The sequence below is a fragment of the Balaenoptera ricei genome, chromosome 3 (genome assembly GCF_028023285.1).
Source record: "Balaenoptera ricei isolate mBalRic1 chromosome 3, mBalRic1.hap2, whole genome shotgun sequence".
Lineage (NCBI taxonomy): Eukaryota > Metazoa > Chordata > Mammalia > Artiodactyla > Balaenopteridae > Balaenoptera > Balaenoptera ricei.
In genome coordinates, this window is record NC_082641.1 from 6,190,290 (window position 1) to 6,206,370 (window position 16,081).

Here is a 16,081-nt window from a genome sequence, read left to right on the forward strand (position 1 = left end):
TATAATCTTACGGAGCTTGCCAAATTTACTCCAATTGGTGAAATCAGCAGTCTTGTATCTGTTTAGTAGCCTAAACCATTTTCATAGCATATCCATGCACATTTTCAGGATTAAACTTTGCTTTAAAACAAACAGTGCCAGCGTCAGTTCTGGCCTCACTCTCCATGGCAACCGTCTGCTTTGTGCTGGGTGCTCTGGCCATGGTGATGCCTGAAATGCGCTCCCACCAGAGACCTGCCTCCCTTCCTTTGAATTCAGCTCACAGATCACTCCAAGAAGCCTCGTCCCGCACCCAGGCAGGCCTGCCGTCTTCTGCCTTCGAGGGTCCTGCTCAGGCATCAGGACTGCCAGCTGGCTCATCACTATAATCACCCACAGCCCCTCCGGGCAGGAGCTCTTTTCTGCTTCCCTCTGCAGCTCTAACAGTCAGTGGGTGCCCAGCATGATCACAGCTCTTTAATAAATGTTTAATGGGACGAATGAATGAAGAGGGTAAGGGAGAGCCAAATGAGACAAAGGCTCGGGAGAGGATGTAACTAAAAGTGCAGAAGGAGCATCTCATTCCAATTAGAGCAACCAGGAACAAAGGTCCCGATGGAGAAGGATTTAGATAAATGGAAAAGGCGGAGGAGGAAGGTTTTAGGCTATACTGTTTTTTTCATAGCATTTATGACAGACTGCTCTTACCTCTTCGTGTGGCTATTTAAGTCTATGTCATCAAGTCTCCATAAAAACCCAGAAGGACCAGATTCAGAGCTTCCAGGTTGGTGAACAGGTGGAGCTTAGGGGAAAGTGCTGCCTGGAGAGGGCAAGGAAACCCCACACCCTTTCCCATACCTGCCCCTAAGAATGTCTTTCATCTGCCTTTCCTGAGTTACATCCTTTTGTAATAAACTAGTAATCTGGTAAGTAAAACGTTTCTCTGAGTTCCATGAGCTGCTCTAACAAATTAACGGAGCCCAAGGAGGGGGTCATTGGACCCTCCAATCTATAGCCGGTTGGTCAGAAGCACAGGTCATGTGACAACCTGGACTTGTGACTGGCATCTGAAAGGGGGGTGGTGGGAAGCGGGCAGTCTCGTGGGACTGAGCCAGGTAGACGGTGTCCGAATGGAGTTGAATTGCGGGCCCCCAGCTGGTGTTGGGGCACTGCTGAGTGCTGTGTGGGACACCCACACCCCGCCCCCTTGGCCAATGCGTACACTGTAGTTGGGTGCAGAACCCTTTTACCCCGAAACTGTAACTTGACCGTAATGGGACAATGAAGCATCTGCAATGAACTAAAGAATTTTAATCCATGCTAAGTTTAAAATTTAGAAGTTTCTCCCTCCAAACACACCCCCCAAAACCCTACTTAAGTTGCATTTTTTACATCTTTATTCCTTTATTTAAAAAATTATAATATATATGTGTGTGTGTGTGTGTGTATATATATATATATATAAATAAAGCTCCTATACCAATACAAAATATTATTAACTAAAGGGTTATTTCTGCATAAGTCTACAGTTATATATGTTTACATCCAAAGTACTAGTCTATTTTTCATTGCTCCTTTTCCTTACCATATATTACTTCCTCTAACAAAATACAAAAGAAAAAACCGGGAGGTAAAATTTTTCCTTACATTTGTTAGAAGAGGAAACAAAGGTCTCGCAAGAATATATTTTCAGTTAGCAGATAACTGTCACAAAACACAAGACTTAAAATTATGACACTTACTCATCACATTCCTTTATTGTACTTGATCCATTCTGTTTGATGTATAAAAGTATCTGATACCAGTATTAAATGAAGGTTAAAATTAATTTTAAATTTGCTACTGATAAGTGTATACACGGTATAAGGAAACTACAGACCCCTTTCAGATCACCACAGTCCATAAATAAACGGCTAATCTGCAAGTTCTTTCACTATTTGAGTTCTGAAGTCAGTATTCATTCTTGTTACCAGTGACCACCAGAGTTTTGAGAAAATAGTTTTCTTTGTAAATATTCCACTAATTCAAGTCTTGATGTCAGCATCTCAATCTCGTAATAGGGGATCTGTAAAGAGAGGAAAATAAATCCACCCTCATGCTTCATAACCTGAAATTACCTCGGGTTTGGTTGCCCTGTCCGCCTATCACACCCCCCCCCCACAGCAGCGTGTAGGCCCCCAGCAGGCAGAGGTACCAGCGGTGCCTGTAACGGCGCTGCCGGGTAGCAGAGGCTCAGCAGTAGGTGGAGTGTCTAAATAAGAATCAGACGTGATCCCTGCCCTCAAGGAACTTACAAGTTAGGTGCTGACTTAAAACATACAAAAAGGAGGCAGTAATACGAAGCAGAACGTGCAAAACAAACTGGTGCTCTAGTGCTGAGAGGGAGTTGACACTTTAGATTAGGGTGAAAGGTCAACCTGAGCTGGGAGTTGATGAACAGCCCGAATTTAGACACTCAGAGAGGTGGGGACCACCTGACTCGCATGGGCAAGGGAGAAAGGCCAGACAGAAGAGACCACTGAGCTGGGAGCACAGGGCCTGGCTGCGGACAGACCTCGAAGGGTCTAGAATGCTGAGATGTAGACGTAGTCTTTATCCCATAAGCAATAAAGAAACAATGAAGGTTTCTAGGCACACACTGGCACGATTCACTTTAGGAAAATTAATCTGGGTGTGTACAAGACGGAAAGGAACAAAGTAACCAGACAGGAAAGCAGAGACCAGATTGGTAGACAGCTTAGAGAATGGAAACCTCCATGGACATGCATCGCGACCCATCACCTAAGACCTTGCCAAGCGATCTACGATGTAAATACAAGTAAGAGTCTTAAACACTAAAAACTGATGAAGATCCCGCTTTTAATGGGTCATCTTGTCCATTCTAGTCATTAAATCAAAGGGAAATTAACACAAAACAGATATTCAAATAATTTAGTAATTCTAAAAGCAAAGTAAAGCACAGCTTATACAGAATTTAGGGATGTCTCACTTTTGGAAAAGAGAAAATTTGAAAATTGTGATTTCAAATTACAAATCAAGAGACTTAAGCCTAATGAACAAAGCTGGCATTTAAACCAGACTTAAGAGTCTTGGTCCACTTGGCTGGCATACTACTTAGTACCCTGGAAAAAGCAAATCTGAACTAGAAATGGCTTTTAGGGAAAAAAAAAAAAAAAAAAAAGGCAAAACCGTACCTGGACAACTTGATAACCAAGTAAGTACAGATGTCTTTGTTTAGTAGCTTCCTTTCCCAGTAAGTGTTTGCTATTCAAACAAAATCTTTTTGGACCATCAATGCACAGTGCTACCCTAAAAAACCAAAGAGGAGAGGGAAACTTAATTTTTAAAACAATCCAAAGTATTTATATGGTTTTAGCTGCCAGAGTTTATTTGGGATTTGGCTATTCCTTCGTGCCAATATTATTTTCAAATGAATCATGACTGTTATCCATTAATCTGTTGAAAAAGCACTCAACTTAATTAAATTAAGGTTCACAAGATATTACACGGAATTTCCAAAACTGGTATGCCATAGTGTTTTAATTTTCAGAACCATGTCTACTTTTTTCGCTTTCTTAAGAAAACAATCCCTGTGTATTACCCTCAATGAGTCTTATAACATATAAACCACAACAGTTTTCTTTACCTTTTATGTATATCTTCATCAACTGTAAATGGTAATACAAATCCGTCTTCATCTAATTTAATTTCAACATCTGGTAAGAGAAGAAAGGGAAAATCCTTCGTGTGATACCCTCACAAACACTAGCTTCCTTTTCTCCTTGTTGTTTGGATCTCGTCCACACTGCGTTTATCAACTGGGCAAAAGGCTGCAAAGTAATGACCACACCAGACAATGGTGAGAATTCTAATTTAATCAGAGCTTTGCCCAACCAAGTCAGCTTTAAACTAAGAGGGCCTCCACTGCACTAAAACAAGGAGGGGGCCCTCAAGGTATCTGGGGCACGATGTGAATCACACACACTTTTACTCTCCTTATAACAACTGGTGGGAATAGTGAAGAAAATCCTTTGAGTAAAGTCAGACACCTGTGCAACTGGCACCTTGCATCCCTGGGGCTCCAGTGCCCAGGGAAGGTGAAGCAGCCGGCAGCCCAACACGCGGGCCCCGGGCGCCGGCAGCCTCCCCCTTCCCTCCTTGCCAAAGGAGCCCATAAAGGAGGGGAGCGAGATGGGACCACCTGAAGCCTAGAAGCACTGTCCTCCCTGAGCTCGCTCTCCTTTACTCATCGATCTGAAAGGAGAAGGACTTTGTGGTCAGCGCCGTCCGCGGTGATGCAAACGCTTACACCTGCTACTGAGTACTTTGAGTGCGGCTAGTGCGACTGCGGACTTGAAATGGGAATTTTCAAAATTGGAATTAATTTAAATTTAAGTAGCTACTGGTATGTGTGGCTATTACATTGGACAGCACTGGCCAAGAGGATGAGAGCAGCTAACAATTACTGAGCACTTACTGTCTCCCAGGTATTAGTCTGAGTCACCTCATTTTGTCCTTACACAAGTCTTTGAGGTCACTACTCCTCTTACTCTCATCCTGCAGATGAGGACAAGCAAATGCATGCCCCGCAAGGATGCCCAAAGGCATTCGGCTACTATGTGGCTAACGTGGAGTCCTGACTCTTCAGCCCTACCGCCCACCCCTGTTCCAATTTGCCTTCAGGGAAGGGCCAACTTCATTTTGTTTCCAGACCTTTGGTGGCTACTAAGCCCCACGTGTTCCATCAGAGGACAGCACGCTGAGGTTTAGTTAACAACAACAAAACTCCCTACTACTTACCTATCGTGTAACAATAGGGTGTTAACACTTTTGAAGCAAAATACAATCTTGCTCCTAAAAGGTCAATCAGTCCAATCATCACAGATTTATAAAGCTGAAAATCCACGGGGGTCTCCAGGGAAGAGCACGGAGTAAGAAATGATTTCACTTGATATTTAGGAAGAAGTTTTGGACCCTAAAAATGTATGTGCAAACACGAGAAAGAAAAATAAGATACAAAATCAGAGAATAAAATGAAGGTTGCCTGAGTATAAAAGTCTGATCCAATATTACTTTATAGGCAAGATGCTTCTCCAGGACTTAGGACAAATACCTTTCTCAAAATGACAATGCCAAATATTCTTGTTATAGTTCAAGCCCAATAGTCCAAAATATCTTTTAAATGTGTTTTAAATGTAGCCAATGGTCACTGAAATAAAGAAAGAAAGAAAGAAAGAAAGAAAGAAAGCAAGCAAGCTCAAGAAACATCTTTGGAACTCTCAGAATTGCTTTAAGGGCCTTGAGGAAACCCAGCTGAAGTTTTTAATAGTGGGAATTGTGATAAAGCTGACATTTCAATTTAGAAAGAAAAGGACAGCTATGTAATAATGGTGCTAGCAATTGGTTATCCATCTGGAAAAGAACTAAGTTAGAGTTCTGCCACACATTACAGACTATAATCTATTTCAAGTAGATTAAAGATCTAAATATAATATGGAAAATAATATTTTTTAAATTTAGTAAAATATTTATATTACCTTAGGAGTCATAAAATATTCCTAAACAATATAGGAAACCCAGCAGCCATAAAAAAATGAATTTGACTACAGAAAACTTAAAAATTTCTGTATAGCAAAAAGGCATCATAAACAATATTAAATTAAAACTAAAAAAATTTAAAACCACAAACCAGGAAGAAATACGTACAACGTACATAACAGTTAATATGTTTTACAATGTGTTCTAGGACAAAAAACAAACACAAAAGAGAAAGACAAACAACCCTATAGAAATAGGAATTAAGGTGTAACAAGGTAATTCATAGCAAATGTAAATGACCAGTAAACATTTGAAAATATGCTCAACTTCATTAACGCTCGTTAAAGTGCGACTGAAGCATGTGACATGACATTTCACTGAGTCGAATGACAAAATTAAAGGGACTAAGAACACACTGCAACAGAAATGGGGAGACGTGGTCACCTTCATTCACTGCTGGTGAAATATGACATCTACAACTATACGGGAAAAAAAAATCTGTCTGTCAGTCTCTATTGAAAATTAATCAAGTAATCCCACATTCAGGAATCTAGTCTTTAGATTAAAACAACAAAAAGGCTCCAGTATGAAAGGATATGTAAGTATGTTTATGACAGCATGGCTGATCAAGACAAACGTTGGAAAAAGCCTGAAAATCCATCAATGGTGGGACAGTACAATAAATACCATGAAATATCAGACCATTCTTTAAAAGTATATATTTGATCTTTATCTATTACCCCTGAGGAATGTCCATGATACACTGGGAATAAAAGCAAATTGTAGTTTGAATAGTCCCATTCCATGAAAAGAGAGAAACTAGATGGTGTTTATGAGCTACTCATAAACATGGTTCAGTCAAGTACGGAGAACAGGCAGGAATGAGCAAGTCCGGAGGTACCATTTCTGATCCTAAACAACGTGCCTGATTAAGTTAGGAGAATGAATCCTTAGAAAGCTTTATACAAAGCTTGAACTCCATGTAAACTGAATTCTATCATGTAAGAGTGAAACTTCTGCTTGGTTTAAGAACATACTCAGGAATGGTTCAGGATTTGTTCAGTGCATAAATTCACACTTCTTTATCCAACAGCCATGGGGAATGCTAAAACCCTTTAAAATCCCTAGAGTAAGTCTAGGAGCACTAAGACTCATAAGCCCGCCACACTTGATAAAACCTTCTAAGAATCTTACACCGTAGAAAGTGGCTCTTTCAAGGACAGGAACACAGGAATAGGGTCAATTTATTAGAGAAAAGGCTATCTGGGGGCAACTACTCCAAGTGAATGAAAATTCTGCTTTCTAGTGAGGTTACTGAGAAAGCTCAAAAGAGAAGGAACTTAAAAGATTCGGGAGCGGGGGAGGTGTTGGAGAGGAAGAAGGAGGCAAAAGAATACCATCCCTGTAGGGAAATAAAGCAAGGCAGCTCATGCTTTTACCTTATAGAACGGGCATTCTAGAATCGCGGTTAAGAAAAGTTGGGTCAGTTGTGCTAAGCTCAGTCTGTCCAAATAGGGCTCTTCACCTGAAATACAAAGCATCCCAGTCACAGATAGGTTTGAACTTTGGTGTGTGTAATAAGAGAAAAGAATATCCAGAATGCACACTAATGAATTCACGCCAGTAAGGTACTTTTAAATGACACTAGGAAAAGAACTTGTTAGAATTAATTATACCTTCTTGCCTCCCATCTCAATGAAATCTCATTTTGGCTTCCAAGAACGCATGCTCCTAACTAGAGAATACAATTAAACGTGACAAATGTATGTTAGTAGAATTTGTGGGAATTTCCTTTACCTACGGAGATCTAGATTCTGGCATATTTGGGTGGCTTTGAATTAAGATGAACATCTTCTCAAAAAGAAGGAGTGATACAGTTGTTCTCATCAAAGATGCTAACATGTAATTGTGACACTGCCACAGGTGTCACCAGATCCCTGCAAGAAGACTCAGTTTCTCAGCTGGGGCAGCAGAGTCTGTTTACCCGAAACTGTTTTCTCTCTCCATGCAATGTTCTAGCATTAATTCTGTGTCTACATTAGCATCTGCAGCTTCAGATTTCTTCATTAGATCGTTATGGAAGAAAAAATAAAGGCAAAGCACTGCTCAATAAAAAAGGTACATATGTGCCTTGAAAACATCGCAAGTTCAAATGCTAAGTTTTCTACTCTCAGAAGTAATAACAAACTCACCTTGCAGCTGCTGAAGAAAATACGGGCTGAATATTCTGGCCATAAAGTTGACCGGATGGCATTCAATAAGTGAACATGAATGGAGAAGTTTCAATAGTGTTTTGGGTGGAAAATAATTGAAACGAGTTAACAGTATGTTTTCTAGCTTCCTAAATAAAGCAGAGGCATTTGGTGGCAAATAATTGAGTTTTCCAAATGGTTCAATTAACTCAGCAGTTTGATTAGGTGAAAATTTTTCTGACTGACAAACAAAAGTTTCTGCCACTGCATCGAGGATGGGTTTTGAAAAAATCAGCTTTCTACTGCAATACTCCATGACTTTGCTGACAACCTCGGGATCCAGAGTGAGACAGAGTGAAGCGACATGTTGCTCCAGGGCTTTTGTAAAAAATCTGTCATTGTGCCCAAAGTAGATGAATGCCTCTAAGACTTCTCTGAGCTCTTCACTAGTGAAATGAGGGATGTGCCTCACAACATATTTACCCAATTTTATAACCAGCGGAAGTGCCTGAGTTTGATCAAGGACCACCAGGGCAGTGAGCATTTGGCTCAGCAACTTAGGACTCAGGTTGGAAACTACTGACAGAGAACAGTTATTCATCTTATTTAAAAACATCTGGTGTTGGTCAACTTTTTCAGGACATGCCTGAAGTATTCTGTAAAGGGTCACAATATCCTCGGGGGTAAATTCTTCCAAATTTCCACCTTGCAGTTGATATATAATCAGGTCTAGTGTCGAACAACCTGGACCTTGCAGTTTAATCAGACTTTCCCCCAGGATACAAAGACTGTGAATGTCCAGGCTACCCCTTTCGAGACGATGCTGGCACTCTGCCAGGAGGTTCCGCAGCAAGCGACTTTGGGGATCCACATACAACAGGGTCAGGGCTTGCAAAGCAGTCACCAAACCTGTGTTTGACAGATTTGAGGGGTCCTGTGCAAACTGATTACACAAAGCTTGAAAGGCGCTATTCTCCAGGATTTCTTTTGGCAACCTTTGATCATCGCCTTTTTTTTCCATTTCACAAATCCGATGTAAGGCTCCTGCTGCCATAGTATCAGGCAAAGTCTGCAGCGTGCTTATAAAATGTAAGACTTCTTCCGATGAAGTGAAGCTGTTTAGTCTCCTGTAAAATATCTGTTCATCCGCATTTGTAACACTGTGTTCAGACCTGTCCCAAGCGTGTACTTGAGAGGACACTGGCTCACCAACTGGATGAAGGTCATTTCCGTTTTCTGAATGGAACTTTTTAGAATGGGCATGATGGAACCTGACCCTAACAGGCTCAAGTTGCAGTGACCAGAACCATGGACACAGATGCTCCTTGACTGTCTTGTGAACACAATTTACACGCTGAGTTTTCAGACCAGCCAGAGCTCCATGTATCCGAAAATCAGATAAATGACAAAGGTTCCTCCGCAAGGTAATTAAAGCCATGCCACCAGACTCTCAACTCCTCTTGATTTATAACTACGTTAAAAGAATAAAAAAACACGATCAAATATATTAGAACACAGTTTATTCAACATCAATGCTTATGGAACTAAGGATGAGTACCCCAAAAGGAATGATTCCCACTAAACATTTCCCATTCAAACACAAGTACCAGAAGAGCAGCGTCTCTGCACCCTAGAGCTTAGAACAGCGGCTGGATCTCGTAATAATCGCTCTCATTTGCCAGGCAATGCTGTACTTAATTCTCCCAACAACACAACGAATTAACTACTTCGATGTCATTTTAGAAACGAGGAAACTGAAGTACAAAGACGTCACGTGATCCAGTTTACACAGCTATTAAGGGGCAGAGCTAGGCTTCAACTCAGGTAGTCTGGATCCTAAGTACGCCTCCTATGTGTTGGTTGATGGAAGGAATTGCGTTTGGTTCAACTTCCCCAAAAAAGGCAACGGGTAAAGTGGCCATTAATTCGGATGGGTTAAAGCAAGGGTGAAAAAGCGCTTAAAGGGCCTTGAGATGCTGGTTTCCCCTCAGAGTTAGGATCTTGTTCCAGGACCGAGGAACAAGAAGGTCTAGCTTGGCAGATGGGAAAAAAGAAATGCTCGTAGAATAAAAAAAGGAAAACGCTGGTCAACGACGGAGTAAGGTGGGCGGCGCGCCCACACCTGAACACCCCAGCTGTGGAACCTGGGAACACGAGTGCGCGGGACGGGGAGGATGGGGGGCCCCGGGGACCGCGTCCTCCCTGGAGGGAAAGGACCCCACGGGCCGGGCGCACCCCCAAACCGGCGCCCTGGAAGGGCGGGAGCGGCGCCCGAAGAGCGGGGCGAGCCAGGGAGCGCGGGCGCCTTAGCGAAGCCGCGGGCCACGCACGCCGGACCGGAACAACCGAGTCCAAACCCGGCGTGGACACCTACCGGACTCGGCGCGCCGGGTGACCCAGCAAACCCTGAAGGTACCCCAGCCTCGTGGGCCTCCGTACGCGCGCGCCGCGCCGGGGCCCAGCGCTTCGGCGCCTGCGCCTGGAGGGGAGCCGCCCCACGCCCGGCGCGCCGTGATTGGCCCAGCTCCTTTCCCGAGCTTCCTATTGGTCTCGGGCGCCGACTGTGTGCGCAGGCGCGGGAGCAGGGGTCGCGGTACCTGCGCTTCCCCCAGCGTCCCAGGCGGACGCCAGCAGGTGAGGGCGCGGCGGCCGCAGCTTTCAAATCTGGGCGCCCGCCCAGCGCGGGCCCGAGGGGAGGCGGCTCGGGGTCGGCGAGGGCACCGGCCTCCGCGCCCCCGCGTCCCTCCCCCGGCCGGGCTGGGCGCGCGCGGGTGGGTCAGGACCCCAGCCCCTCGGGGCTGCGGGCGTCGCGCGCGGAGGGCGGGCTGCACCGGGGACTCGGCCTTGAGGCCTCCCCGCTGCCTCTGGGAGCGGGTCCCCGGCGGCGCCGCGGCGTTTGCACAGCGGAGCCGGTCCCGCAGGTCCCTGTGGGCCCTTTCTCCGTCGGCGTCTTGTTCGGAACACTTTTCTAGATGGGGTCAAAGGGCACATTCGGGCGCAGGGTCAGGCGAGGGTGTCCGGACGGGGCGCCGGAGAGTCAGGAATGTTGGGAGCGCGGACCCGGCCGGACGCGGGCTCCTGCTCCGCTGTTTGTCCGCCGGACCTTGCCCTGCGGGTGCCGGCGAGCCGCCCCCGAGAAATGCTGGGTGCAGTAGCGGCTCCACGAGGTCGTTATGGGGCTGAGGGCCCCATGCTCTGAAGCTCCTAGGACCGTGCGTGGCTCCTGGGAAGGGCTCCGGGTTCTTAGCTTTGATAATACGCGGTGCCGTTTCCATCAACCGTTGTTTTCGTCGGGTGGCTGTGGTCATCGTCCCCGCTCTGAAGGTGCGGGAGCTGAGCCACCGGTTAGTTGAGAAGCTGGTCTAAAGTTCTGCTCTTGTGAGTGATCCATCGTGGCTGGATTCAAGCCCCAGTAGTCTGGCCCCAGAATGTGATTTGTGAGCCGCGGAATTCGAGCTTCATACCTTGTATCCTCCTTGGTTTAATGAATTCTCTCTCTTCAACTTTTAGGATTAATGCTAACAGACAAACTTAGAAGCATATTTCGTATTATGTGTGAATATTGTTGAAGTTATTTTAAGTTAAGAGAATTCATACCTGCAAGTTGATTACTGCTTCATTAGAAAGAAAATCCCTTTTTCCCTTTTCTGTTTTCCAGTGTAACTGTTACAGCTGTAGCAGCAGATGCTTTGAAGTGATGAAAAGGTTTTTGTTACTCTATGCTTCGCAGCGAGGACAGGCACAGGCCATAGCCGAAGACATAAGTGAAAAAGCAGTTGCATATGGATTTTCTGCAGATCTTCACTGTATAAGTGAGTCTCACAAGGTAAGTCATGATTTTTACGGTGTTTCATACTTTGAAGTATTCTGGTTGGGAAGCGACGTTAAACAACAAAGTGGGACGCCGAATGCCACCATGATCCTTTTTTTCTTTTAACACAGAGATTTATTTTATGAACTGTGTTGCAAGATTCCTGCCAGTTTTTTTCTACGTGTGTGTGTGTGTTTTTTTTGAATTAAACTACATAGTCTTAAAAACTAAGACGAGTAACTGCTCTCAACTGTAGATGGAAATAGTAGTATTCGCCTTGTTTTTCTCACGGGGTGCCTGGGAACAAATGAGGTCTGCGTGTTCACAGGAACATGGGAGCTTTCCACCTCATGAATCCCGCTGCCCCGTTTGTAACTTCCCTGAAATTCATGCCAGAGTTCCTCCAGGTGAAGAACCATTGAATTCTTTTGTGAAATAGAATTTAAAGTGGAGGTGGAAGGATCTTCAGAAGACTTGGGACTGCTTGTTTTTATCACGTTCAGTCTCTGCAGAAGTTCCCACCTTAGGATACGTGAGATCGTAACAGATCTGTGCCCAGACTAACTGGTTTGATTGAGACCCTCAGATTATAGTTTCATACAGTTCAGGCCCTAGCAACGAGCAGGGGCTCCTCCCTAATACCACACAGTGATGTGCCAGCCACTAAGCCCTTGAATTCAGCTCAGTACTTGAAAACCCACCCCTGCAGTGCACTCTCGCTCAAGTTCACAACCTCCTCTGGTCTTTCCCGCATCTCTAGTTGTAAAGACTAGCCCGTCAGCAGCAGAGGTGAATTATAAACTCAGTGCATAGCAGGGAAACCATCAAGTTCCTTGATGCAGCAGGGCTAGGGTGGCCCCAGTGGAGTCATTCACCCAGCAGGGAGGGTCCTGGGGGACACCAGCAATCGCAGGCTCCATGATTCTACAGCACCTTCAAAGTGAATTCACATTGCTGCTGCCACAGGGTGGAGTACAGTCCGAATCTGTTACTACAAACAAAGTCATTAGCATCATATAACCAGCCCTGGTTTGACCCCCTCACCAGTGACCCCAGTGGGGTCAGCAGCTATTTGAAAGTTAGGTGAGTAGTGAATTTTTTGGCTGCCACCTTAGTCATGTTGTTTGCTCTTCCCAGCTGAGTGATTTCTCCAATTGTTCCTGATCCAAGTTTAAATTGATAGCTCTCTGCTTCCTAGATCACGGTAGTCTTTTTCAAAGTAAAGTGACTTTAAACTGCATAGAGTTGTGTTGTGTCCTATAAGCCCGGTAAAACGTTAGCTCAAATCTTTGCCTGTTACATCAGCATGAAAAATAAAGTGATGAGTTCCTTTGTGCCACGTTAGATGATACCCTTGAGGAGCAGAACTCATGGAGTCGAAACGAATAGAGATAGGGAAGTGCTTTATTGGAAATACTTCGATTTAGTTGAGAAGTAGAATAAGGAAACTTGGTTTGTAAGGCTCGGAAACACCGATGATCTCAGTTTACCACTGACCGTATTCTCGGCTCTCTGGAACCCTGAGGGAGTCGGGCCCTTCCTGACAGCCAGGTCTCCTGATTTCTGAGGAGTAACACTTTCTTTGCCAACTTTAAAATGCTCTGTGTACCTCTCTGCCATTATGCGATCCAGACAAGACGGAAAATTAACCTGATTACTTTGCTGATGTGTTAAGTCAAAAATATGTACAACAATAGCTCTCTGACATGACACCCTTATTTTATAGTATGATCTGAAAACTGAAAGAGCGCCTCTTGTGGTGGTGGTTTCTACCACGGGCAACGGAGACCCGCCAGACACGGCCCGCAAGTTTGTTAAAGCCATACAGGACAAGACGCTGCCGAGTGACTTCTTGGCTCACCTGTGGTATGGATTACTAGGTGTGGACTGTATTTTGTGCACTTACTGTACTGTTGCTGCTGGATTTAACTCTAGTATCTAAATGTATCTTTCAAAGCCATGGTGTGTGATTGCCTGGGTTTTGTCCTTTTTGGGTTTTTGCATAAATACTTTATGTATGTATAATATTTGAATGTAAATAAGGTGCTGTTTCCCCAGTCTTCACCCCGCTGCAGCTCCTCTGCAGAGCCCCTGAGTAGCACCTTAACCCCGGGCACACACCAGATTCAACCAGGAAATATTTTCATGATGTTAGTGGCCAGGCCCCACCCTAAACCTGCTAGAACAGAATCCCTGAAGGAGCGACCTGGCATGCTGGTGGTTTTTTGGTCGTTGTTGTTGTTTTTTTTAAAGCTCTCAGGTGGATCTGATAGTTTCCCTAGGGGAAGACCCATTCCCCTAGGATGTGGTTCTCAAGCCTGGCCATGCACTGGGATCTGCTGGGGGAGTTTTCCTTCCAATTCCATTATTTTGAGCCCCCTCTCCAGTGATTCTGACTTAATTGTTCTGAGGTAGGGTCCTGGTATCAGTATTTTTAAAGCTCCCAGGTGACTCTTCCAGCTTAAGAAGCACTGGCCTAGGGCTCTGTGAAGTATAGGTTTAAAATATTAAAGGATCAGAAGGACCGGCTCAGCAAGGTAGGGCACCAGAGAGGGAATTCAGGGTCCATTTGCTTGGCTTGTGATCTGTATTCACCTTTGACAACTATTTTGGGGAAGGTATCTAGGAGGGATGGAATGTGCTATGATAAATAATCGGTTAGAGATTTGAGGTTGTGACCCTGGCCAAGATCTGTCGTGTAATGTATTCAAGAGAGCATTTTAGAGTGTTCACATCTTTCTAATTTGTTTTTTTCCAGTTTCTTTACTTTCAAGAGTGAACATGTACGTATTGCTTTAAAAATTCCTCAAAAAATTATTTAAAAGGAAACACTGAAGCTTATCCAACCGCTTTAGTCAGTCTTAGGCCCGTATATGGACCCACCAATTGCTCACCTCATTCTTGTAGGAAAAATCCAGGAAGACAGTTAAACAACTAAGAAATTTAAGCTTTTAATTTTAAATTTTCAACTAAGTATGAAAATATTAGTCCATTTCTTACCAGGAAACATAGAAGCAATTCTTAATTTATCCAGCACAGAAACAGAGCAAATAAATGGTTGTTTGTGTTTCAGATGTAACCTTTTCATGTTCTAGATTAGGAGTCAGTAAACGGTAAAGGACAAGATAGTAAATATTTTAGGCTTTGCAGGCCATTGGTCTCTATACCATCTACTTAGCTCTGTTGTTGTCACTTGAACCTGCCATAGCAAGGTGTGAACCAGGGGACCTGGCTGTGTTCCAATAAAACTTTATTTACAAAGACAGTGGGTGGTAATTGGCTCACAATTGGCTATAGTTTGCAGACCCTGCAGTAGATTGGAAAAGTCTGCAAATACAGATATTACCTGTTTTTAATCCTTGTTTACAGATTGCCATATTTTTACACAGATTCATGGAAACAAACATGTGAGATCTATTTCTGTTAATAGTGATCCAAAGTATTTATTTGTTTCTATTTGTAAACTTAGTATTTCTCAAGGAAAAAATAAGAAAATGTGAAGCTATACATTATTTCTTGTTCCATCAACAACAGCATGGAGTGGTATTGTTTTAAATGTTTTGTTTCTCTCTTCTGTATGTGGTTAAATTTAAACCTTATTGCATACTGATAACCTATTTGGGCTCTTTAGGTCTGGGTGATTCAGAATACACGTACTTCTGTAATGGGGGGAAGATAATTGATAAACGATTGCAAGAGCTTGGTGCCCAGCGTTTCTATGACACTGGCCACGCGGATGACTGTGTAGGGTAAGAGCAATGTATTTTCTGTCACTTCCAGTAAACCTTGTTTGTACATGATGAAAGTTAGTGAGTTTATAAAAGGGGTTCGCTTTTGATCCAGCACTAAACTTCGATCTTGAAAGTCTTATTTTAGTTTTGTTAGCTGTCTTTAATTCTAGCACCAAAGAAGGACCATCCAGAGTTTCACTTATCTATTTTGCTGATTTTGTTTGTGTGCCTTATCCATCTCAGTATCTGTTAATGGAAGAAACTAGGAAAGGTTCCCCAGTACAGTTACCTTAGTCTTAAAAGTGTGTAGGTGTTTGCAAAAAGTCAGCATTGTCTTTAGGCACTTGGGTAGCGTGTGCCCACGGGAGCGACTGGACTCGGGACCTCCCACGTGGAGGGTGCCCAGCGGCCACGAGTTACAGTTGGAGGAGGCGGGTCAGAGGCCTTCCTGGCACACTGGTTCCTCGGTGTTCTCCCTCCTGTTGGCCACTTGCCACCATGCCAACCGGAAATATAATTTCTATTTCATTAATTTTTTCTTGTTTTTACAATTCAGCATTTCACTCTATGTGCCACCTTTCAAATGTTCTTAATGTCTTAATTCAGAAACCTTACAGGTACTGTGCTACAACTTATGCTGTCATTTATCCTTGAACTGCTTTAGCCAGATAACAGCACACACACGCCTTTGATTTTTTTTCTACTAGGCGTATGTACTAGGTAAATCTCACCCACCAGATCTGTGTTTATGCATCATGACAAGTTCAGCAAAAGTTGTGCTTTTCTACATATATCACCTTGCACGGGCGTGTTGGAGACACTTCTGTTTC

The 16,081-nt window shown here is 43.9% G+C and overlaps 2 protein-coding genes across 4 annotated transcripts in view; one reads left to right on the forward strand and one right to left on the reverse strand.

Moving 5' to 3' along the window:
- Window positions 1-1,725: 1,725 nt before the first annotated feature.
- Window positions 1,726-10,177, reverse strand: FASTKD3 (FAST kinase domains 3). Of its 2 annotated transcripts, XM_059919212.1 has the most exons (7): window positions 10,084-10,177; window positions 7,710-9,180; window positions 6,957-7,042; window positions 4,780-4,954; window positions 3,626-3,695; window positions 3,174-3,288; window positions 1,726-2,044 (listed from the first exon to the last, which is right to left on the reverse strand). In XM_059919212.1, exons 2-7 carry the CDS (start codon window positions 9,145-9,147, stop codon window positions 1,946-1,948), a joined length of 1,983 nt encoding a protein of 660 aa, XP_059775195.1. In that variant the 5' UTR covers window positions 9,148-9,180; window positions 10,084-10,177; the 3' UTR covers window positions 1,726-1,945. The 2 variants fall into 2 exon arrangements, 1 of the variants encoding a protein (XP_059775195.1); XR_009502592.1 differs by lacking the exon at window positions 1,726-2,044 and having other exon boundaries at window positions 3,261-3,288; window positions 3,626-3,809.
- An 87-nt stretch (window positions 10,178-10,264) lies between these two features.
- Window positions 10,265-16,081, forward strand: part of MTRR (5-methyltetrahydrofolate-homocysteine methyltransferase reductase) — a 35,685-nt gene continuing 29,868 nt past the window's right edge. Inside the window, exons 1-4 of one of the 2 annotated variants that reach the window (XM_059916087.1) lie at window positions 10,265-10,343; window positions 11,368-11,535; window positions 13,247-13,400; window positions 15,152-15,269. In XM_059916087.1, coding sequence (XP_059772070.1) covers window positions 11,407-11,535; window positions 13,247-13,400; window positions 15,152-15,269 — 401 coding nt within the window. In that variant the 5' untranslated portion in view covers window positions 10,265-10,343; window positions 11,368-11,406. The remainder of the gene's footprint in view (window positions 10,344-11,367; window positions 11,536-13,246; window positions 13,401-15,151; window positions 15,270-16,081) is intronic. The other variant, XM_059916088.1, reaches the window with a different exon arrangement.

Excerpts from the sequence above, each read along its gene's own strand:
- FASTKD3 (XM_059919212.1), bottom strand. The coding sequence starts at position 9,147 with ATGGCTTTAATTACCTTGCGGAGGAACCTTTGTCATTTATCTGATTTT. Across the intron at positions 3,696-4,779 it reads ACCCTATTGTTACACGATAG|ATGTTGAAATTAAATTAGAT; the intron begins GTAAGTAGTAGG and ends TTCTCTTACCAG. Across the intron at positions 3,289-3,625 it reads GATGAAGATATACATAAAAG|GGTAGCACTGTGCATTGATG; the intron begins GTAAAGAAAACT and ends TTGGTTTTTTAG.